Source organism: Leuciscus leuciscus (genome assembly GCF_965113295.1).
Source record: "Leuciscus leuciscus genome assembly, chromosome: 12".
In the NCBI taxonomy this organism is placed as follows: Eukaryota; Metazoa; Chordata; class Actinopteri; order Cypriniformes; family Leuciscidae; genus Leuciscus; species Leuciscus leuciscus.
In genome coordinates, this window is record NC_138736.1 from 39,923,898 (window position 1) to 39,947,870 (window position 23,973).

The 23,973-nt window shown below is 41.0% G+C and overlaps 1 protein-coding gene across 1 annotated transcript in view; it reads right to left on the reverse strand.

The window, feature by feature from the left end:
- The window catches only part of tgfbr2a (transforming growth factor beta receptor 2a), a 30,456-nt gene extending 10,597 nt beyond the window's left edge, over nucleotides 1-19,859 (reverse strand). The window contains exons 1-5 of the mRNA XM_082186530.1: nucleotides 19,683-19,859; nucleotides 17,337-17,487; nucleotides 16,265-16,467; nucleotides 7,750-7,891; nucleotides 1,812-1,999 (exon numbers count right to left, since the gene is read on the reverse strand). Of these exons, the coding sequence (XP_082042656.1) occupies nucleotides 1,812-1,999; nucleotides 7,750-7,891; nucleotides 16,265-16,467; nucleotides 17,337-17,487; nucleotides 19,683-19,740 (742 nt within the window). The 5' untranslated portion in view covers nucleotides 19,741-19,859. The remainder of the gene's footprint in view (nucleotides 1-1,811; nucleotides 2,000-7,749; nucleotides 7,892-16,264; nucleotides 16,468-17,336; nucleotides 17,488-19,682) is intronic.
- Nucleotides 19,860-23,973: the final 4,114 nt, after the last annotated feature.

The following is a 23,973-nucleotide window of genomic DNA, read 5'->3' on the forward strand; positions in this document are numbered from 1 at the left end:
TTTGATCTCAAGAGATATTTTCTGCAAGATAAGTTTCCTCGCAGTCACATGATGCGGCTTCCTGTTTAACAAATCTAAATCTAGATTCTAGACATTTCTGGGGAAAAAAAGAAAACATCGTGAGTGATGCTTTTCCTTCTGCAAAAGCCCCTTGTTACAGTAAAACACAGAGTGATGTGCAGCACAACACAACCGCACGTGCGCAGACACACACACAGATAACACGCGGCTATAAAAACAACCAGATGATCTTTACACACAGACAGGAGGAAACCACACGTCTGAAGATCCACACACACACACACACACACCCACACACACGCACAGACGTTTCATAAACACTTCAGATGACCTGCGGGAGTCTTACGATTATCAAGAACGTGTCTTAACCTCATTATCTGACAGACTGTGTCTGTATAAGGGGTGTCACAATATATCACAACACAAAACTGCAACAGTATGTATTGTGTATAGTTCACCCAAAATATAAATTTACTCATAAAACAATTCAAGTTTTCAGAGTTTTAGTGTCAAAACTACATTAAACTACTATATATATAGTGTTGAATATAATGTATAATAATGCACTGGGGGAATATTTGTGTGTCCTGATAAAAAGGGCCGTTATTATTTTAAATATATCTAGTCAGTGACAGAGTGCAAATATTGGTCTAAAATAATTCTGTATTTTCATCTTCAGAATCATGAATATTGTTATTCTGGCGTCTCTATTGTCCTGTGCTTTGGGTTTCCAGCACCAAGTCCAAGCCTATTCATTTACACACACAATGTAACAGCAAATTTAGCATTTTAATCAACAGTATCTATTTATCTTTTAAATGCTGAAAATTAATTGAATGCATCTTTAATGAATAAAAAAGTCTGACCGACCCCAACAATTTTGAACCTCAGGCCTTGTTTATACTTCCGCCTGACTCCACCTCCACAGCGTGAGTCTCCGCTGACTGCACGCACACCTCCCCAAACGGACGCGCTCGCCATTGTGCTATTCTTTGAAACGATAGGGGGCGACTTGAGTAATTGTTCAAATCTAAACCATCAGGAATCAGCGGTGAGAAGAAGAAAACTATACACACGTGACAATGTTTATTTTAGTACACCACCACCAATACCACACTACATCATGTAAAACCCAGTAAACCCTGAGATTATTACTCGTGACATTAAAACAAAATATATGGATATGAGAATGTGTATACAATATAACTAAATTAACAATATCTTAAATAAATTCTAATTTCCGAAACATTTCATTAAGTTTCGTGAACATTTTTATTAAACATGGATCTTTATGTTAATTAAAAATACTTGTTATGCTATTGTATGCTCATATTTTAAATGCAAGCAACTCATTTAGACGTGCAAACTGGGTGCCGGTGTGGTGAGAAGTTCGAGCTCGGACAGATTCGGCTCGAAGTCGTTCATCTTCGGATGCGGCGCGGCGCGCGCTGTTACAAGAAAAGCCGCGCACACCGCCAAGCGAAACGGGGTCTTGCGCACCCAACGCGCACGACCGCTCACACTGCAATGATGTCATTTTTGCCGCGCGCAATATTCATTCTCACCAGCATCAGTCAGATTAAAAGGGTTTTCTCACAGCGGTGTCATAGAACATCCATTTCTGGTTCCTCAGAGCCTTTGAGTTTTGTTAAGTTTCGTTTTTTTGCCTTTAAGAGTGTTAAGGTTTTTTTTCTCCATTCTGTCACTGAATGAGTTTTGGTTTATTGCCAATGTCACTTTTTTCACGAGCTGCCTTGACTTGAGAGTGTGTAAGAGCATGTGAGACTGACCGTCAGAGAAGATGAGCCGGCCGTTACACTCTTCTTCATTACAGGAGCAGACGTACTCGTCCTCCGCGCCCTTCACTCGCTTCATCTCACAGCTGGTACTGTTGAAGTCCTTCAGAAACTGACCACGAAACGGCAGCGCTGGGTCGTGACACACCGTCTCGATGATCGCGCTCCCTTCGCTTCTCCTCCTGGAACACAACATCGACATCAGGAGATTAGGACTATCATACTTTAATATTAAAAGTGCTGTCTGTGACTTTTTCACTCTACTAAAGCATACAAATACCATAATATGTTTGCATATATCGAGGAAACATGCGAAATTAACATTCTCGTTTCTCTGAAAAACACTTCTACAGCCAGTTACTTTACTCTGAGATGTGCGTTTCCAGGCTGGAATGTGTGTTATTGTTTTGGTGTGTGTGATAATGCATGTTGCAAATTGTCCATTGCACTCGTTCCTGTTGCGTTTGCTCGAACTGGAGACCCATGTAAGCGTCGAGTCTGTGGAGGCGGGAGAAACGACGATCTTAGATATTTTGAATTTAGATTAGGGGTGTGCACGAATATTCGAATATTCGATCTGTAATTATTATTCGAAAAATAAAATACCATTAGAATTTTACTGCGCCACTGACTCGCAGTTATAATGAAATGCACTGGGTGGCGCTGTGGAGCGTGTTAACAAGTTGTTCGTATTTGATCACATGTCGTCTGCCTCGCAAAGTTTGGAATTACAAAATGAAATTACTATTAATCTATTACTATTAATCTATAATCTATTAGCAAAATGATTTTGAGACATACTTCATTTAAGTTTCGTTGAGGGAGACAGGTTTAAGAACAGAAAACGCAAAGTGCTGTTAGAAACACCGTTATCGTTACAGAAACACAAAGGTAAGTTATCTCTGTGTGTCTCTGAAACGTCTGTCAGCGCATAAAGTGCTGGAGGCGCTCCTGCATGTGGAGATTATTGTTTTTCTCAACATAAACGTGAAACTATATAAACACGATAATCATTATGACTCGAGTGTATGTGTACGTTCTGTACGATATCTGGCGTCTGCTTTATCAGGCGTTTCTGTTCGCGCTGCTTGAGCTTTAATGCTTTTGTTCTTTATATTTTGTTTACACATAGGTCTACTGTTTAATATTAAAAGAACTAAAAGAAACTTTAACATATATTGTAAGCTTGTTGTGTTTATTGCCTAATCGTAAGCTTGTTCAGAAATGGTGACAAAAACTTTTTAAAAACGTACACTTAAAAACGAATAGTCTATTTTTATGAGCCCGAATATTCGTATGCAATATTTTTGAAAAACGCCCATGCCTAATTTAGACTGCATTACCTATTTCGACCACTAGTTGCCATTCTTACAGACTGCACCTTTAAAGGAGACGCAATTGAGAAGTCTCTGCACCTTTAACCTGTTGATCAGCTTTTATTGACTCGTTTTGAGATGATACATGTGACGATTACCAGAAGTGTGTCCGTTAAAAAATCCACCATGTCAGTCAAACATATGTTCAAGGGCTTGGGGTAAGTGAGATTGTTTGTGTGAAAGAAATCAATACTTTTATTCAGTAAAATCATTAAACCGATCAAAAGTGACAGTAAAGACATTTATATAATGTCACAAAAGATTTATATTTCACATAAATGCTGTTCTTTTGAACTCTCTATTCATCAAAGAATCCTGAAAGATAAAATGCATCAGCTCCTCGCAGTTTCCACCAAATTATGAACTGCTTTCAACATTGATAATAATAATAATAAATGTTTCTTGATCATCAAATCATCATATTAGACTGATTTCTGAAGGATCGTGTGACACTGAAGACTGGAGTAATGATGCTGGAAATTCAGCTTTGATCACAGGAATAAATTACACACTTTACTATATATTCACACAGAAAACAGCAGTTTTACATTGTAATAATATTTCAGATTTTTATATTTATTTTCACTCTCAGAGTTTGGCTGGAACTATTTCCCGCGGGATTAAGGGGAAGTCAGACAGGATTCCCTGAATCCCAGTGAAACCATTTCCTGATTAACAAAGTCGTGGTCGACATTCGGTCATTCAGACTGGAAGAACACACAGAGTTCACATCGAGTGAACAAAACTAGACAGTGATGATATTCACCCTCTGGTGCTCTTCATTTGACCTAAACACTTTACATGTTTTTTTAGTTTTTTTTTGCGGAATGGTACGAAACTTGGTAAAGGTTTTGGCACTTGCTGTGTGAACACACACACACAAAAATCATGGACATGATTCGAACAGGCTAAACGGTCCTGAAAACAATAGTCACTCTTGTGCTCCTCGCAGAAATGAGCGCATTGGAAGCAGAGCATGTGAGCGGAGTGGAGCGGGAGCGAGCGGGGAGCGTGAGCGGGCGGATCTTGGACAGAGCGCAGAGCGGCAATTTCAAAAGGACGGAGCGTTGCCCTATTTCCCGCTCCAATTCCGCTCCGCTCACGCCACGCATCAGTCAAAAAATGCGCCATGAAGAATAAAAAACATATATAGGCATAGCCTAAGTCGCACTGGACTATAAGTCGCATATTTAGAAATTTATATAAAAAACAAAAAAAAAACAATGTTACAGATGGGACAGTTCTCCGTTACGGACGTGAGCGCTCTGACAGCGGCACTAAAAGACTGCTTTAAAACTTTCACTGAGACCTCAAACAGAAAGCACAAAGCCTGTCTTTAAATTTAATTTCGTTTTGTATTAATTGTATCTTAATTTTGATCAGTGTTTCATCAAACATTATTGTCTGGATTTAATAAATAAGTAGCCTAAATATATTAGAAAATAGATAATCACGACACGAAGGCGCCGGCGGGTGAACCTGGAGTTTGTCTCATAAATGAACCGAAACTCAGCGTATAGCCTACTTGCCTGACAGACCTGAGACATATATATAAAGCTTGAAATGTCTACTTTTAAACAGAACAATTCAAAACGAAAGAAAACAGACTGCTCTCTTATGTAATCCGTATGTGCATTTCTCTCTGGGGCGTTCAATACTGCGAAGATCGCGAGTCATCTTTCCAGCCGACACAGACATAAAAAAAATGGTTTATTAGTAAACAATTAAAATGTCTCCTGCTATATTTTACATATACATAATCATTCATTTTGCCGGTTCGTTGTGACAGCTTTTAGGTGCGTTATTGGCAGTGCCACCCAGGCCTACATGTTACATGAATGCATCAGCACCGAAAACATGGAGATTTTTTTTCTTTTGAGGGCATTTTGTTTGTGTTCAGACTTTCTCAGTTGTCTTTAGGCGCGATGTTAGAGGACGCTGCTAATAAAGTTGCTAGTATATGGCTTACACATATTGGATTCACGTTTATTATTATAGGCTATTTAAAAAAAATACCCCATTTTTTATGCCGTTCGTATCATTTTATTTTGTTGTATTTATCCGCCACACCTTGGCCGGTCCGTGAAAATATTGTCTGATATTAAACTGGTCCGTGACGCAAAAAAGGTTGGGGACCGCTACAAGTGATATACATGTAGATTTTTTTCCTTTTTTTGAGCGAGCGGGGGGCGATTTGAGTGGAGCGCGAAGCAAACTGCGTTGAGCGCTGAGCGAAAATGAGCGGAGCGGCCTGATGTAGCTTTGAGCGGGGGAGCAGAGGGGTGAACAGTTCCGTGAGCGATGAGCGGAGATTCTCACCGCTCCACTCCGCTCATATGCTCTGATTGGAAATGAACGGGACACGAATTTCATCTAGTGGAAACTGTCGGTACTGCACTTTTGGAGATATAAAGCTCACATTTTGAACACAACTGGTTTAGATTTATGGCTTTGATTTTCTCACAGTTTTAGAGTGAAATGTGTTTTTGAAAATATATATTTCATATAAAAACTGAAAATAGTATTCTTGCAAATTTTTCATAACAAAAAACATAAACTTTTTTTGTTGTCTTTGAAACAAGTGTCGTCTTTGAAACGAGATCAAACTTAAGTCTGCTTTAAAACAGTCAAGATTTACCACAGTTTAAGTTGGAAATGTAACTTTCAGGTCTATGCTCAAAAAGGGAAAAAATGGATTATAAATACAACGTAAATATAATTAAGTATAATTCAAATAAAAAAAACATTATCGAACTAAAATATAGTATACTCATTTCATAAAAAAAAAATAAAAAAAAAATCAGTCATTTTTGACCGGCACGTGAAGAGCACCAGAGGGTTAAATAATAAATAACAATCAAACAACAAAAGACAATGAGAAAATTCACTTGTTCTTGACTGAATAACTTTTGTAAGTGTATTTGTAATGTATATTTTATTAATAAAGTGCAGTGTTATTTTACATTTGATTACGGTTTCTGTACCTGCAAATCTTAAAACACTGTTTATTTCACTCGTATCTTCGTTCTGTTGTATCTTTTGTTGCCATTGCTTATTTGTTCTTTTAATTACTGAGTGTTTATAGTCTTTAATGATGCTTGAAATGTATTTAAGTTAGGCTAGTTGTGGTATTTTACACCACAGGCCTTGTGTAAGTGTTCTTTAGCCTGGTGATTTCTGTTCATGATATTCAGCTACAATTAAATGTTTTGCAATAAGACTAAATGTGAATGACATCTCCGTGTTTGTTTTTTTTTTTTTTTTTATCTTATTTAAAACAGAATTAGGAATCGATAAGCAGGATCGAAATTGGAATCAGATTCATTAAAATTAAAATGGGTAATGAATATGGTAATCATTCAGTAGCATGATATATTTCAAGTTTTAGTAATTTTGTTGCGTTTTTGGTTTCAGTTAAAGGTGCAGTGTGTAATATTTAGGAGGATCTGATGACAGAAATGCAATACATTTCTCTCTACACACACCGCGGGTCGCCTTACATCCACATGTTTCTACGGTGGCCCTGAACGGACAAGCGCGTTTCGTCACTGTGTTGTTCTTCGTGTAAAGAAGCGAATAAAACACTGACACAATGATGAACAAGTGACAATAATATTCACAATAACATATCGTTTAACAGCATAATTAAGTACACATAATTTCTTACTTTATCTCTGTAAAGAAACCTCATTGCTTAACTGGCTACTCTCTGCTGTCTCAGGGCGCTTTCACACTGGCAGTTTAGTGCGGACCGGGGCACGGTTCGCATGAAAAATCGCTAATGTGAACACTGTCATCGGACCCGGGTGCGCACTAGAGTACCGAACCCGAGACTACCTGGAGGAGGTGGTCTGAGCTCGGTTGCTCCCGAACCGTGGCGCGGTTCGCGTTAATGTGCAAGCAACACGGACTCGGGTGCGTGCTTGTTCAGGAAGTATAGTATCCCGCGCATGCGTATCACTGTCGCATCAGTGAAAAATCTTCTGCGAGCAGCAGAAACACGGTGTCCCCTGGATATGTGCTGAATTACACCGTAATGAACATAAACGTAGTTGTCTCTCACTATGTTGTGCATAATAGCACCAAAAAAAACAGACAAATTACAGCTATGCTCAGTCGAGTTGTATTCTCCATGCGTTTTCCGTGTGCGTTTGCGATGACGTAAGATCACTGCAAACGCACCTGGGTTCGATACAACTAAATTGAGTGTGAAACCAGACCAACGCTGCGGGGGGCGCCGGGAACTAGCGCACTCGGGTTCGGACCGCAGCAAACGAACCCAGTGGAAAAACGCCCTCAGACGACGACATCACTTCCTGTCAGCCAGGGTAACTTCTGTTGGTTGCAATTCGCAACATCGCCACTAGATGCCGCTAATAATCACACACTGCACCTTTAAATATAATAAGCAGCTTCTCAGAAGTTTCTCCTGAGAGAAAGACTCCGGTGATCTCACGTGTGTCTCCGCTAGAGACTGAGAAGACATCAGTGTCTGAAACTGAGCTCAGATTCAGTCGATCTGGAAGTGTGTGTACACTAGATTAGCGTTGACGTACCAAGAACTGACGCACACTTGCGTGGGTTTCTCGCAGATCGCTGAGAGATTGCAGGAGGATTCGCAGACGCCGGTGCTGTTACACACCGTGGATTCGATGTCGCAGAACCTACAGAGCTGCTTGAGCTTGAACAGGTTATTTTCTGATGGAGAGAGAGAGAGAGAGAGAGAGAGGGAGAGAGAGAGAGAGAGAGAGAGAGGGGGGGGAGGGGGGAGGGAGAGGGAGAGAGAGAGGTATGAAATGCCAACATGCACACAAATACATATCTATTCAGTGCTAATAATATTATAGCATATTTTTGCATAGGAGACCACACACACTGCACTCACATATGACTTACTCCAACACACACACACACCATGTCTGCACTCACAAAACTAACTCCGACACACACACATCTGGTTCGCTATCTTTGTGGGGACTCGATAGTCGTAATGGTTTTTGTACTGTACAAACTGTATATTCTCTCTTCTTACACTAACCCTACCCCTAAACCTACCCATCTCACACACACACACACACACACACACACACCAGAGTTTCCGCTAGAAAAAAAATATGGTGCCGGTCAAAGTGACCGGCAGAGGTTTTGTTTTCCGGACATTTTGATGATATGCCGGTCAAATATCGCCTCTTAATTAGTCAAGTTGAGGAAAACTGGAGGCAGGCTATGTAACTTAAAAAATGACATAATCAGGCCGTATAGAATACAACATGTTTATAACTTTCAAATAGACGGAAAAAAACATGAACGTCCGATTGGCGTCAATCAACGCCAATTATTTTTACTATGGTTTCACATTCATAGTTTAACAAACCAATCCCCCTTCCCCACATAAAATATCTGAATAGTAGCCTATTGTTTTTATTCAAGCGAACTTAATTATACACTCATTTAGCTGGTAACATTTAAATTGGCCACCGTGAAATGACTCCTTGTCAAATGACCTGGAACAAACAAATGACTAGGCCTATAACATTGTCTTGCGTAATTTTAGGCTACTTTTTACGCTGTTTTGCAGTGCTGAATTGTGCAGCTGCCGACTTAAAATCAAAACTTCCCTGTAGCCACGTTTCCATTACAGATGTGCGCAAATGTTTTGCGCTATTATCTAAATATCTATGAAAAACTATTGCAAAATGACGGCGTTTCCATTAACCGATGTTATGCGACTAAAACGTCCTTTTTTCTCTCAAGATAAGTCATTTCAAAAATCACGGCAACGGATGTTGGTTTATATAATATCACAGCCACCGCATTAGACATTATTATTATTAAAGGAAGGAGACGTGGCGTGTTATCCAAGCATTAATGGCAGGGAAAGACCCTTGTACTGCGAACGACACATATATAAGGAGTTTCTGGGTGTTTCGCCCTCATTTCTGCTCCGAGGTTTTGATTGTGGCATTTCTTTGAGATTTAGAATCCAGTATAGGCTAATTATTGTTCCTTTTAAGAATTTAATAAAGAACTCTGTCTCGTATTCTGTCCAAACGATCCATGTAGGCTACTTGTGTATCCATTCGTTTTTCCTTTTTTAACCCGTAATTGAAAAACGAAAAATTAACGGTTGTTTTTTTAAAACGCAAAGTTTAACACCAACATTTTAATTTGAACTGGCTACACCAACTGCTGCGCAAAACAGTAAATATCGACGAATTTTCAGATTTTTGTTTAGGACTTTTTGCCCCTTTATTAAAACATTTAAAATATTCACAAATGAATATGGAAAACATATGTCGATTTTACTGGTTTTCTAAGGCCAAATTAGAACCTGGAATTGATGTTTTTCCCACAGTGCTGAATGAGAAGAGCCATTAATATTATTAATAAACTATTTTCTAAGTGTCGGCTAAAATCATATCTCCTTCACGAATTCACACTTACATATAATTTGAAGGGGTAAAGTTTAATGCGTATTTGGCGTGCTGTCCGGAGGGAGGGCTCCGAGCTCGGAGTTCGGCCCGAACCCAGAGTACTCCCCCCGTATGTAAGTGTTTAGGACTAGAAGCGTGGAGAAGGGGTGGTGGAGGGATGCTGCAAAAACTGTCAATGGAATGAGGTGAGACTGCTGAGTATATATACACCTCTTACCATTGATTGCTGAGTGCTCTCCACTTGTGTTAATTATCTGAATGTGCTCCTCCCGAACCTTGTTAATAAAACATCATATCTCCGCTGTTAAGCAGATGCGCTTTTAGAGAGAAATGCATTTTTTCGGATTACATAATCAGAAGGTATTAGCTTTCGATTCGAATTTGTTCGTTTTAAAGTGGACATTTCAAGCTTTAGCCTACATAGGCTATATTTTGTTTCAGTTCTCGCGCTCCAGTTTATGGAGATCATGAAAGTGTGTCTGATTGTTTTATTTTATTTTACAAAAGCACAACATTTTCTTGTTATTGTGAGTTTACACACATAAAAGTAGTTGAGAATAATGTATTATTATTTTCTGTATGACCAGAAATGATAGAGTATTTTAAGTTGTTTCCACTGTTGATAGGAAAATGCAAGTGTTCGCGCCCGCGCCTCCGTGCCATGCAGTGCGCGCTCCACACTCAGCTTTGTTCCTTTTTTGCATAAAAGCATCTTCTAAATATAGCCTATTAAATGTTATAATATAATAAAATAATATACAATTATTATTATTTGCGTAGCTATACATGGACCTCACACACACCGCGTCTTCGAAGTCAGGTGACTGTAAAAAGCGCAAAAACTGTTTCCATTGCAGTTTTGCGAAATATTCCTTTTTCGAATTGCCTGAAAAACCCCCTCATGCGAGCGTAAAAACTTTTTTGCGATAAACGGGAGTTTTTGCGAAATTGACGTGTTTCCATTGTGCATATTTTTAATTCGCAATTTCAAGTAGCGCAATTTGAAGGGTAATGGAAACGCGGCACAACTTACAATGCGCAATAAGCCGCGTAACCTTGTTCTCCGCAAGGCGACTTCGCTGCTTCATTTTGATCCGATTCTGCTTTTTCTCCGGTGGTGGTGGAGCTGTCTGGACATCTGAGGCTTCAGGCGTTCCTGATTCACCATCGTCCGTCGCGTCTGGCCTCTGAAAAAAGCTTTTAAGGCTAGTCTGCCTGGGCCTGGCCATATTTGAAACGTCTCACTCATTCGTTCGTTGTTTAGATTATGTTTTATTAACAAAGTTCGGGAGGAGCAGGTTCAGATAATTAACCAAATTATGCACAGCTGGAGATTAATCAGTAATCAACTCAATGACAGAGTATAAATTCACAGCAGACCTATCTCTCTTCATTGAAAGTTTGTCAGCATTTGGCTGCGCCCTATCTTCCCAACATGTCCGAATCAAGCGCTCCCATCTGATGAAGGAATTTTCCGTCCTTTTGGAATATTTGCCAGAATTCTCGGGTGTTATATTGCGGGCGTCAAGCCAAATAAACGGGTCCTTGCCACCACGGGCGAAATACCATGCGATCTTCTTCCGCATTTTTTTCTAAACCAGATCATTCAAGTAACGTTTTTTCCTGCCATGGAGAATGGTCATAAGGCCTGCAAAGCACCACGCTCGCGTTCCGGACAATGCCGCCCTCTTCACACGAAAGAACGGGCTTCTCCAGCAGCTCTAGGCCGAAGCCGCAGGCCCTCAAAGAGCAGCGCCGCAGATTCAGTACCGGTCGGCCAGCCTACGCTCTCAACCCCGTTGGCTGAACTACGCGAGCGCTCCGCTCCGTGGTTAAATTTCGCATCGCATTCAGTTGTTCAGTTATAATGAGGGGAACACGTTTTAAATGGTGTCGGTCCAAATTATTTTCTGTCATTAACGCGCTGCTTTGTTGTGGCTAAAACTCACAAGTAGGCCTACAGTAGCTCGCTCGCGGCCTCGTGCATTACGTGCTGAACGCATGCGCTCAGAATCTTCAACCTAACTTATATCGTTAACGATGTCCTGCAATTTATCTGCATAAATCGCGTAGAAACTTAGTTATAGCATAAACGTTTTTATATATGGGTACAAGCAATGTGCTTCACACCAATAGTTTAGTGATCCTTAAATGAAACAAAATTAAACAAACACAAAGTGCCTAAACTAAATTCATGCAAAGCGTCGTCTTTTACGTAAGCTGTCTCCTTAGAAACGAGCAACAGATAAACGAACAATCGTTATCTAAATCAGAGTTTACTTTGACGTTGTTAATCATCAAACATTCAATAATTGATCTTTCAGCCCTGCACAGTTTGGCTAAGCTCTGGATTCCAAACGCAGGTTAAAACCATGCGTTCAGCCTCATCGAATCCTGGCCATTAATTTGAACACAGTTGATCTCCAGTCCTCACGGCAAAAAATAAATAAAATGGGACTTTCGGATCTCGTCCACCTCTCAGACAGTCAATATCGTTCTAAGCAAACTGTTATCTGTGCTCGGCCACTTAAACAACAGAAATGCATAATCCTGCAAGGATTTCATCTCTAACTTCCTCTTCATCGCGTCTTAGATTAACGCACAAAAAGATGACCATCGGCTCTCCAAGCCCCACTCTCCTCCTCCCTTTGCTCATCCACACACTGCAGGAGCTCATTTCCTGGTTTCATGTTACTCTGGCTATTTTTTCCTCTGCCACAGCAGTGATGTTTCCTCTGCTCCCACAGGTTCTCTGTAACTCTGGCAATTTGCTCCATTGCCGCAGCAGTGATGTTTTCTTCTGCTACCACAGGTTTTATCTTACTCCGGCTTTTTCTCCATTGCCGCAACAGTGATGTCTCCTCTGCTCCCGCAGGAGCTCTGTTCCCTTAGCTAATCTTGTTTACTGCCACTGCAGTGTCTCCCCTGCTCCCACAGGATTTATGTTTCTCTCGCTATTTTTCTCCCCTGCCACAGCTGTGATGTCTCCTCTGCTCCTGCAGGTTTTCTGTTACTCCGGCTATTTTCTCCACTGCCACAGCAGTGATGTCTCCTCTGCTCCCACAGGTTTTCTATTACTCCGGCTATTTTCTCCCCTGCCACAGCTGTGATGTCTCCTCTGCTCCTGCAGGTTTTCTGTTACTCTGGCTATTTTCTCCACTGCCACAGCAGTGATGTCTCCTCTGCTCCCGCAGGTTTTCTGTTACTCTGGCTATTTTCTCCCCTGCCACAGCAGTGATGTCTCCTCTGCTCCTGCAGGAACTGTTTCTCCAGCTAATTCTCCACTGCCGCAGCAGTGATGTCTCCTCTGCTCCCGCAGGTTTTCTGTTACTCCGGCTATTTTCTCCACTGCCACAGCACTGATGTCTCCTCTGCTCCCGCAGGAACTCTATTTCTCTGGCTAATTTTCTATACTGCTGTAACAAGGCTGTCTCCTCTGCTCCCGCAGGAGCCCTGTTTCTTTAGCTAATCTTGTTTACTGCCACTGCAGTGATGTCTCCTCTGCTCCCGCAGGAACTCTATTTCCCTGACTAATTTTCTATACTGCTGTAACAAGGCTGTCTCCTGCTCCCGCAAGAGCTCCGTTTCTCTGGCTAATTCTCTACTGCCACAGCAGTAAGGTTTTCCTTCGCTCTCATGGGTTTTCTGTTACTGGCTATTTTCTCCCCTGCCACAGCAGCAATGTCTCCGCTCCTGCAGGAACTGTTTCTCCGGCTAATTCTCTACTACCACAGCAATGAGGTTCCTTTGCTCCCTCAGGATTTCTGTTACTCTAGCTACTTTCTCCACTGCCGCAGTAGTGATGTCTCCTATGCTCCCGCAAGCTCTGTTTCTCTGGTTAATTCTCTACTGCCAGCAGTGAGGTTTCCTTTGCTCCCACAGGATTTGTTACTCCAGTTTCTCCATTTTCTCTACTGCTAGCAGGGATGTGTCTGCTCCAGCAGGAGCACTGTTTCTCCGGCTAATCTCATCTTCTGCTACAGCCTTTCTCCGTCCAGCGAGCTTCGGTCTCCCAGAGGATGCACTGTAGCATGCATCTAAGTTTTCTCTTCTGTCCAGCGAGCATTGGTCTCCCAGCGGACACTGCATGCATCCATTTTTCTCTCTTCTCTGTCCAGCGAGCATTGGTCTCCCAGCGGACACTGCATGCATCCGTTTTCTCTTCTCTGCAAGCATCGGTCTAACAGCGGAGGCAGTCCTTCCGTCTAACCTCATAGACCGCCCAAATAATTCCAAACGCGAATTCTTCTCGCCGCTCGGACACCTAAACCATGCTATACACATAATTCCGCAAGGCCGCCCTTTCATCACGCACCTCCTCACCCTAAGTTTATGGATAACTTACTCTAATCAGTGGAATGGCTTAACCTTTTTCTACGATTACATCTCTCTCTCCCCCTCGATTTAGCTCCTTTCAATCGTCGTCACGGCTTTCCCAGGGGGGAAAGTGGTCAACTAACAGAATCCTGGTCCATCACGACAAACTAAACTATGCACTGCATCAACAAAGGTCGTTCTTACTCACCTGCGTTAATTGCCACTCCTCAGATGCCTCATCTTGAACTCCGCTTGATCAGTTCGTAATAACTGCCAAACACGTTCCAGGAGCACAAAATCAAATCGCTGACTCTCTCCCATTACTCTTTCCAGAAATGCAGGACGTTGGTGCCAGAAGCATAAAAAGCTTAATAGAGCTATCTAACCAGCATTCAGTTTTCAATAAATTTAGTCTACGGTAAGCCCGCCCCCGTCATAAATAAATCTCAAACATCCCTGCTCATTAAAGGATTCAAGAACTTATCCCACTCGTCCGGATACCAGTCAATCTATTGCAATTGACATACTCACCAATGTATTCCAACACTCTGTCTCGCATACCATTCCACCAACTCCGTCTGCACACTGGAAGCACGTCTGTCCTAGCTGTCTTCGGTTTTCTCCACCGCTGTCTTCTCGAATTGGCTATCACATCTAACGTCGACTCAAATACCCATCCTTCAATCTCAGATTTACAGATCGTAGATATCGAAACCATATTTTCTTCATTAAATAAGTAGTAAACTGATCGAGCAAAAAGGTCACTTCGTTATATTTTCAATCCGCCAACCCCCATCCAACTGTACCACTCTCGTTTGATTTACTGCAGTATAAACGTTCAATGTTCAAATCCCTACTCGGCCTACATCAGAAGCGTTCAAAACCTACATCAGATCCAGCCGCTTCCACATCAAAACGCTCACCAAGCCATTATTAAATCATTAATTTCCATCACCTGCTGCGCTCCATCCATTGTCACTCGCAGTACCAGTACCAAGTTCCAACCCATTTCCAGTATCATTTGGTTCGCTGCGTTCAAGCTTGATACAATAAACATCTACACTACAGCGTATTTGTTACAAACAATGGCAGGCTCCCCCGTTCGCACGCGTAACGGCTCCTCGTTCAAGGGCTGGGCTCTGTCCCCCTTCCGAAGCGCTGATTGAGCCCTCCCGTTCGAATCGCAGTGAGAGTCTGCCCGTCTTAGTCGTCGTGGGACGGCCGCGCTCGTGTCGCTGTGTGGGCTCCCCATTCGTCGGGCCGCGAGGGTTCTGTTCCCGTGTCCCTGCCCCCTTCGAAGCGCTGGTCGAGCCCGCCGACAGAGTCCAGCGGGCGCCCTCCCTTCCGCTGGCGAGGCCTACCCATCCGATGCCGTGAGCATCCAAGTTCCCGTCGGACGCTGCGAGGGCCCTCCCAGTTGAATGGCTAAACTCTCTCAAATCACGCTCGTAAAAATCTTGCGTCATCGAGTTGACAGTTCAACTGCCGAATGGGCTTATCCGTCCGATGCCGTGAGCATCCAAGTTCCCGTCGGATGTCGCAAGAGCGGGGGGGGGGGGGGTACTCGGGGGGGGGGGGGGGGGGGGGGGGGGGTACTCTGGGTTCGGGCCTAACTCCGAGCTCGGAGCTCTCCCCCCGGACAGCACGCCAAATACGCATAAACTTATTGTACTAATTATTTGTAGATGTGAACTCGTGAAATTATGTTTTATTAACAAAGTTCGGGAGGAGCAGGTTCAGATAATTAACCAAATTATGCACAGCTGGAGATTAATCAGTAATCAACTCAATGACAGAGTATAAATTCACAGCAGACCTATCTCTGTTCATTGAAAGTTTGTCAGCATCCCTCCTCCACCCCATCTCCTCACTTCCAGTTCCATCTACACTTACCAACTGGGGGGAGTACTCTGGGTTCGGGCCTAACTCCGAGCTCTGAGCCCTCCCCCCGGACAGCACGCCAAATACGCATAAACTTATTGTACTAATTATATGTAGATGTGAACTCGTGAAGTCTATATTACAGCCGTTTTAGGCGTGCGCTTTATTTGAAATGCAGCATGCAATGTTGTTTAATAACTTTCAAACGGTAGAGCCTTTTCCTTTATAACATAGCCAAAGGTCGGTGTATTTTTGCTTTATACATTTTAGGCGTATTCTCAAATTCAGATTGTGTTAGGGGGGCAGGATTATTAGGCAATTTTAATCGGACAATTTGACCGGAGAGATTTAATTTTGTCGGACATTTTATTTTTTCCGCCCAATGTCCGGCAATTACCGGACAACGGAAACCCTGACACACACACACACACACACACACCTATCTTGTCCTCCTCTTCAGTGTGTTTGCTCAGCAGCAGGTGCTCGTTGCAGTCGCGTCCCGTACAGCCACACACACGCAGGGTTTGTCTGATGCTCAACACACACTCCGAGCCGCTGTAATCCTGCAACATCACACCGCGCAACGCTAGCGCGGGGTCGTGACACATCGTCTCCACGGTAACCATCCCGGCCTCCCTCCACCTGGACGACAGAGATCAGGATCATGCATCTTTATCATACACTTACATTATAAATATTATATATTTATTATATACATTCCTTTACTGGAAATAAAATAAACATTAACAGAATTAAAATAAAATATAAAAAGTAATATAAGTTAATCTAAGTTTTAACTTGATGTTCTAAAATAACAAAAATTTTAATAAAAATTTATAAACTATATAGACGCATTTACAAAAAAAATATAAATAAAAATTAAAACTCAAAATACATAATAATTAAATAAAATATTAAATTAAAATAAAAGCTAAACTTCTAAAATTGTAATTAAAATTAAAATGCAAATTGAAAGATTAATATAAAATAATGAAATCTGAGTGACTGTCACAGTGAGATGTTGATCATTAATTAGTGCGGGTGCTTTCACATGTACTTTAAAACACAGTAAAGCACAGTATTTACTACGGTAAGAGAAATGGTAGTGTCCTGTGTCAGTAAAGCTGCTGTAACGCTCACTCTGCTGTGAAAGCTAAACAAGCTCACGATGCACTTCTCTTCCCATAATGCAGCAGTGTACAGGTTAGTGTGCGTCCATTAAAGATCGATGTAAGGGGACCCGTGGTGTGTGTAGAGAGAAATGGCAATAAAAACATAACGGTTCATTCTGTAAGGTCTTTATACACCACTGAAAACATAGTTATGGATATGAATATGATATTGCATTTCTGTCAACAGATCCTCCTAAATATTACACACTGCACCTTTAAGAAAGATGTTCAGGGTTTGGGACGTGTTCATTTCTCTGAGCTTTACTCTGTGGTGTGAAGTGATGAGATCGTGTTTGAACACGTCAGTGATTCATGTGTGTGTGTGTGTGTGTGTCGTACCAGACAGCGGCGCATACGTCCTGTGGATTCGGGCAGACTCTCGATACGTTGCAGTTTGAGATGCACTGATTGGATCTGCAGGCGGCTGGCCGAGGGTCACATGACTTGCATTGACTGTGCTGATTGGCTAAATGGAGCAGAGCTGATGCACCTGTACGTACACACACACACACACACACACACACACACACATCAGATCAGGGGTCAGATAAGACTGTGTCTGTGAACTAGCGATTAGTTACGGCTAATCAATCCTAACTCTTCAGACCAATCTCTCTTCTAAACATGTTATGACCAGTCCAGAAAAAACTGAATGACTCACTTGAAAGAGTCGTCTAAGCAGTTTATGCAACCCACCACAGCATGTATGAACACACACACACTCTCTCTCTCTCTCTCTCTCTCTCTCTCTCTCTCTCTCTTTCTCACACACACACACACACACACACACACACACACACACACACACACACACACACACACACACACACAGACAGACTCACACACACTCTCTCTCTCTCTCTCTCTCTCTCTCTCACACACACACACACACACACTCTCTCTCTCTCTCTCTCTCTCACACACACACACACACACACACACACACACACACACACACAGACAGACTCACACACTATCTCTCTCTCTCTCTCACACACACACACACACACAGAGAGAGAGACTCACACACTCACTCTCTATCTATCTATCTCTCTCTCTCTCTCTCTCTCTCTCTCTCTCTCACACACACACACACACACACACACACACACACTAACATAGAAAGCACATGCATGTTTCTGCTCTGTATTGTACAGTGATTATACACACAATGCAACTGGACTCTTAAAATGTGTGAATGCATTAGACACAGTGACTCAGACCAGAAGTGTTGTGTGTGTTAGTGGGTGAGAGTTAATGTGATTTGATGAGAACTAAACGTTTCTGTAGCTCAAACAGTAGAGCGTTGGCGCTTGCAACGCAAAGGTCATGGGTTTGATTCCCAGGGAAAGTGAGAACTGATAAGAGTGTAAATGTGTACACTGAAACGCAATGTAAGTCGCTTGGATAAAAGCATCTGCCAAATGCATACATATAAATGTAAAGATCACCCAAACAAACACAGCTTATTCAGAGCAAACGTGAAGAAGAGTGACGTGAGTGTGTGACTCCAAACACATGCTTTAATTTACACTGAGTTTGATCATCTCAGGATCTCATGATGTAACGTCTCAACATTCAGAAACTGCGTCTGCCAGGATCATAAACGCAAACACATGCGATGAGAAACACACACACACACACACACACACACACACACACCAAAGCCCAGAAACAGTATGAAACACTTCATTTAATCTAAATACAAACAAACAAGCTAAAGGTGCATTAAATGGATAAGGACTTATATTTTGTTTTATATACTTTTTATTTTATAATACATTATATTGTCGTAGTGGTTGCTGTTGTGGCATCTGCAGTTTTCAGAAAGGTCAATACATATTAATATCCATGAACTATTAATCTAATATTATTAATACAATTATGTGACATATCATCATAGTTAACAAATATGGTAAACATTCAGCATTGTCTTATATATATATATATATATCAGTGTATTATGCAGTGTTACAGTGATACTATTATAATTGTTATTAATATGCTGAATTAGTTTTTATTTTTATATTTAACATTTTGATGTTAATTGTAAAGTTTTATTGATATTGTTATATGTTTTTTTGTCATTTTATGACTAAATAGTTTGTATTAGTTATGATTTCAGTTTTAGTTATATTAGTATATCAAGTTCAACTAAGTGAGAAAAGCTGCCTTTGGCAACTAGCTGAAATAAAACAGATTTAATTTTTAGTTAACATGTATTATATTAAAATATTATTTCAAGTTATGAAAAAGTATTTTATGGTTTTAGTTAACTATAACAACCTATAAAATATCAGACACCCTTCCTGTACCACTATACCATCACAGTACAGCTTAACTGTGCTGTTTTTTAACACATAGTAGTTTTACTGTAGTAACAACTCACTCCCAAAACATTACATCATTTACATGTGAATTTAGTATCATTATAAATGTCAAAGTATAAAGAAAAACAGAAAGAACTAATAAAACAGGAACATAATTTGATTAGTTAGTTTCATACAAACGCACGCGCGCGCACACACACACACACACACACACGAGGAAATGTCAACCAGACTTGTGTTCAGAAAGAGAAGCTTATGATCAATCTATTTACACCCTATAAACACCGAGTTTGACGCGACGCTCCCGTCATCGCGTCGCGCTGTGGTAACGAGACTGAAGCGGGATCTCACTCACCAGACATCAGACACACGAGAAGAACCGAGCCAAAGTCGACAGAACCGAACCGCTCCATCACAGCTCGTCGCGTCGCGTCGCGTGTGACTCCGGATCAACGCTCTTATATATTACACCGCTTATACCGGCGCGCGCGTCTCGCTCTCCTCCTCCATCTGAGAGGAAACGCGCGGGCACGCGCTTAGTCACACATGAGGCAGGAAATGTTCAAGAGCAGGAAGCGTCTCTTTTCCTGCTTTACTTTCTCAAAACTGCGAACTACTGCGTGTGTGTAATACAGTACTCACTAACTAGACAACACCTTTGATATCTCGAAAGCTGGTAAGCACCCTTCATAGACAGCATTTCTGGACATCATGAGCTGCTACATATATAACATTTTTAGGCATCATAGTTTTAAAACCTATTGAGTTTCCTATATAAACAATATTTCTTGGAATTATCGTCTCAAATAGTGAGCTGACTGCATAAATACATTTTTTAAACATCATCAGACAAAATCCATATAGTCTCAACCCCTATAGGTTATATTGACCCAATATGTGTAACCCAACGGTTGGGTTAAACAAATAACCCAACGTTTTTTACTGTGTAGTGAGCTGCCTACATAGACAACATTTCTGAGCATTCTAGTCTCAAAACCTGAGCTGCCTACATATATAACATTTTTAAGCCTCAGTCACTTGACAACATTCTGGGGGTCATAGTGTCAAAATATACAGAGTTTCCCTCATACACTCAAAAAAATGCTGGGTTGTTTCTGTAAACAAATTGTTGGGTTGATTGTGCTGGGTCAAAAAGTTGGGTTGTTTGGGGTACTGTAAACACATTATTGGGTTGATCATGCTGGGTCAAATGAGTTGTAAGGGGGTCATTCACAAATAAACCGCTGGTTGGGTTATTTTGACCCAGCAACTGGTTACTTTTTTCATTCTTTGCGGAACTTTCTGGATTCTTCACTTCTGACTCGAGGAGCACGCCACTCGGAGCAAGCAGTGTTTTATGGTAAGTTAATATGAATGTTTACCTATATTTTTAATAAGTTGTGGTGGTAGCAGCAAGCTAATTTCACTGTTCAACATACAGTCTTTGATATGGAAGTGTGAGGGGTAACTATTTCTGTGAAACATTAAATAGCCACAGCTAGCCGGTTAGAATTTTTTGACAAAATGCCGCATCGTTAAATCCTTAGTTGAAATTAAACCAGCTATATCAGCAGCCTTTTTGAAATATGCAGTTTAAATTCTAAATTCATCATGTAATTATCGTAAGCCTATTCATTGTGGACGTTGCGTATTTAAAAGTGAGATAAGCGTTTGTATTTCCCGCTGATTTTACGTGCGAGCCCTGTGAGGGATATTGCGCGCATACGCGCAATATCCCTCACAGGGCTCGCACGTAAAATCAGCGGGAAATGAGTCTCTAATGTAGGCTAGCTAGTGAGTGGAAAGTCTGCTGGCGTAGTTTTAGAAATACTCGTCAGAAGAAGTGACTGAGTTCCAGCACAGTCTGCGTGTGTCTTCTGTAATGTCTCGAACCATCGTTTCTGACAAAAAAAAAGGCTTTCAAGAGCTTGATATAGCCTAGTTTTTTTTATGTATGACTTGCAATCTTTATATAGGCTACAGCGACTGAGGAAAGGAGAAATGGGCAGGCGCCAGTTTTGAGAAGAAAATTATACCCGCTTAGTTGAACGAATGATCGTCAATATTTAAAACTTAAAAAAATGTAAACTTAGGCTACATGATAGCCTACCCTATCTTGTATTTTATTGTGTGTAACATCTAAACGAGGCGATCATCAGCGCTGCCAGTCAAGAGATTAACGAGCAGCTTTGAGGGTTTGTGAGTTTTAACGTTAAAGACACTATCAACATTACAGTAATATTTTACTTTTAATAAAGTAATGTTTTATTTGAATGCCTTAATGTTGATAATATTTGTCCAAATTACTCTTTTATTAAGCCTACTATAATTCAGTTTGCAAATACTGAATACACATTTTGTTTGTTTTTCACATTTGGTCATTTGGTAATGTTTGCAATATTTTAATTGCATATTCAATAATAAATTGATACTTCCACAAAAAAACTTAACTTGCATGTCAGTTTTATTGCAACACTCTAAGTGATTGTCTGGGAAGCAGACACACTCTGTCAGTTTAAATCTAGACAAACGCATACCTGGCATTCATATAGAACATTATACATTTCTATTATTCAAATCAGTTAAATGATTATTAGGCTGCATAGGTCAGCCGGACACTTTCCTATAACACCTGGTGTACTCATTATTTAATAAGAAGAATGGCATCTATGCTATTTTTGTCTTTCTGTTCATTCTAAAGTTTACTGAAGTCAGCCGGATCCGGGCCGTATCCAGATCAGAAGGTGGACCTGCGCCTGGACCCATCCATGACGCATCCCTGAAGTGCCAGCCTCATCAACCCTGTGAAGGCCTCATCGACACGACTGATCCTCAACAAACTCGTCTCCTTACCGGTGTGATGACTCCGACTTCCAACCAGATGGAACTGGATAAATATTCTGAATTTTCTTATTCAATCTGACCTCTGACCTGTAATGCTGCCTGAATCATAATTATACACTGTTCGCTCGATGGCCAGAGGAGAACTGAACGACTGAGCCTGGGTTCTCCCAAGGTTTTCTTTCTCCATTCTGTCACCTGATGGAGTTTTGGTTCCTTGCCACCTTTGCCTTGGCTTTTGGCTTGCTTAGTTGGGGACATTTAATATTCAACAATATTATTGATTTGCCTTAAGGTGGACGATGACGCAATTTTCTTCTAGAAACAAACTTTGTTGTATTATTTTCATGTTACAGTATCACTGTGAAGCTGCTTTGATACAATCTGTATTGTAAAAAGCGCTATATAAATAAAGATGACTTGACTTGACTTGTGTAATCAACAGGTGAGGACAAACATGGTTGAATATTTACAAAATGAGATGACTGGAGAATTGCTGCACATCTGTGCCTCAGGGATGAGACGAGGGGGACATGTCAGACCTTTGACATTGATTAACATTTGAATTCAATAACGAAAAGTATTAAAGAAATGTATAAAAAATTGTAAAAATAAAATAAGATTGAAATCACATATTCAGTGGCCTCTCTGGTTTATTGTATTACAGAGATAATAATTATTTTACATTCGTAAACAAATATTTGTTACTAATTTTATTAAGGCAATGAGACAAGAAATAACCCAGCACATGAGTAAGACTTAACCCAGCAAGAGGGTTAATTTCACCCACTGGTTAGGTCAAATGAATGACCCAGAAATATGGGTTAAATGGTAAAACCCAGCACTTGGGTCAAACCAACCCAGCGCGTGTTCTGTCCAATAGTGACCCAGCGGTGTGGTTAAGGTTGGGTTATTTTTTAACCCAGCAGTTTTTAGAGTGTAGACAACATTTCTGAGCATTCTAGTCTCAAAACCTAGCGAGTCTCCTATATAGACAGCATTTTAGGCCTAAAAGTCTCAAAAACCTAAGTTGCCTACATAGACAGCATTTCTGAGCATTCTAGTCTTAAAACCTATAAGTTGCCTACATAGACAGCATTTTTAGGCGTCATAGTCCCAAAACCTAGTAAGTTGCCTTACTTGCCTAGTGCCTACATATATAACATTTTGTTAGGCCTCATAGTCTCGAAACCTAGAGTTAGACAACATTTCTAGTTGCCATAGTCTAGAAATCTCTTGCATTTCTAACATAGACAAGATTTCTGAGCATCAATGCTTCATAGTCTTAAATCTAGTCGTTTTCCTCCAGCATTTTTTAGACATTTGTTCTGCAGATCTGCCAGTTTAGACTGTATTTCTGAACACGTGTGTCACAGTGAGCTGTACGCCTACACAGGGTTCTCTAACATCTCCAAACCTTGCACACCGCCTACAGTAATGCAGCAGGCCTAACCAGACTCACAGAGAAGACTATAATCACACTAACTAGGCTAAAACACGCTGTCTATCTACAAGGCTTTGACACGCATCACCTCAGAGAGTCACGAGTGAGAAAAACAAACCAACAAGAAATGACCTCAATCTAGACCAAAGCATCTGCGTATGAAGAAGAATAGTGCAACACAACACATGCACAAGAGGTGAAATAACTACACGAAATAATATCATCTTGGTTTCTGAGAAATTTTAAAGCGAGTTTATGCTTAAAATGAGGGTCAGAAAAATAAACCTAAAGGGAATTTTCTTGTAGAGTTCGTGTCACTTTGCATCTCGAGTAAATGTTTCTTTATTTAAGAAAGTTGAGA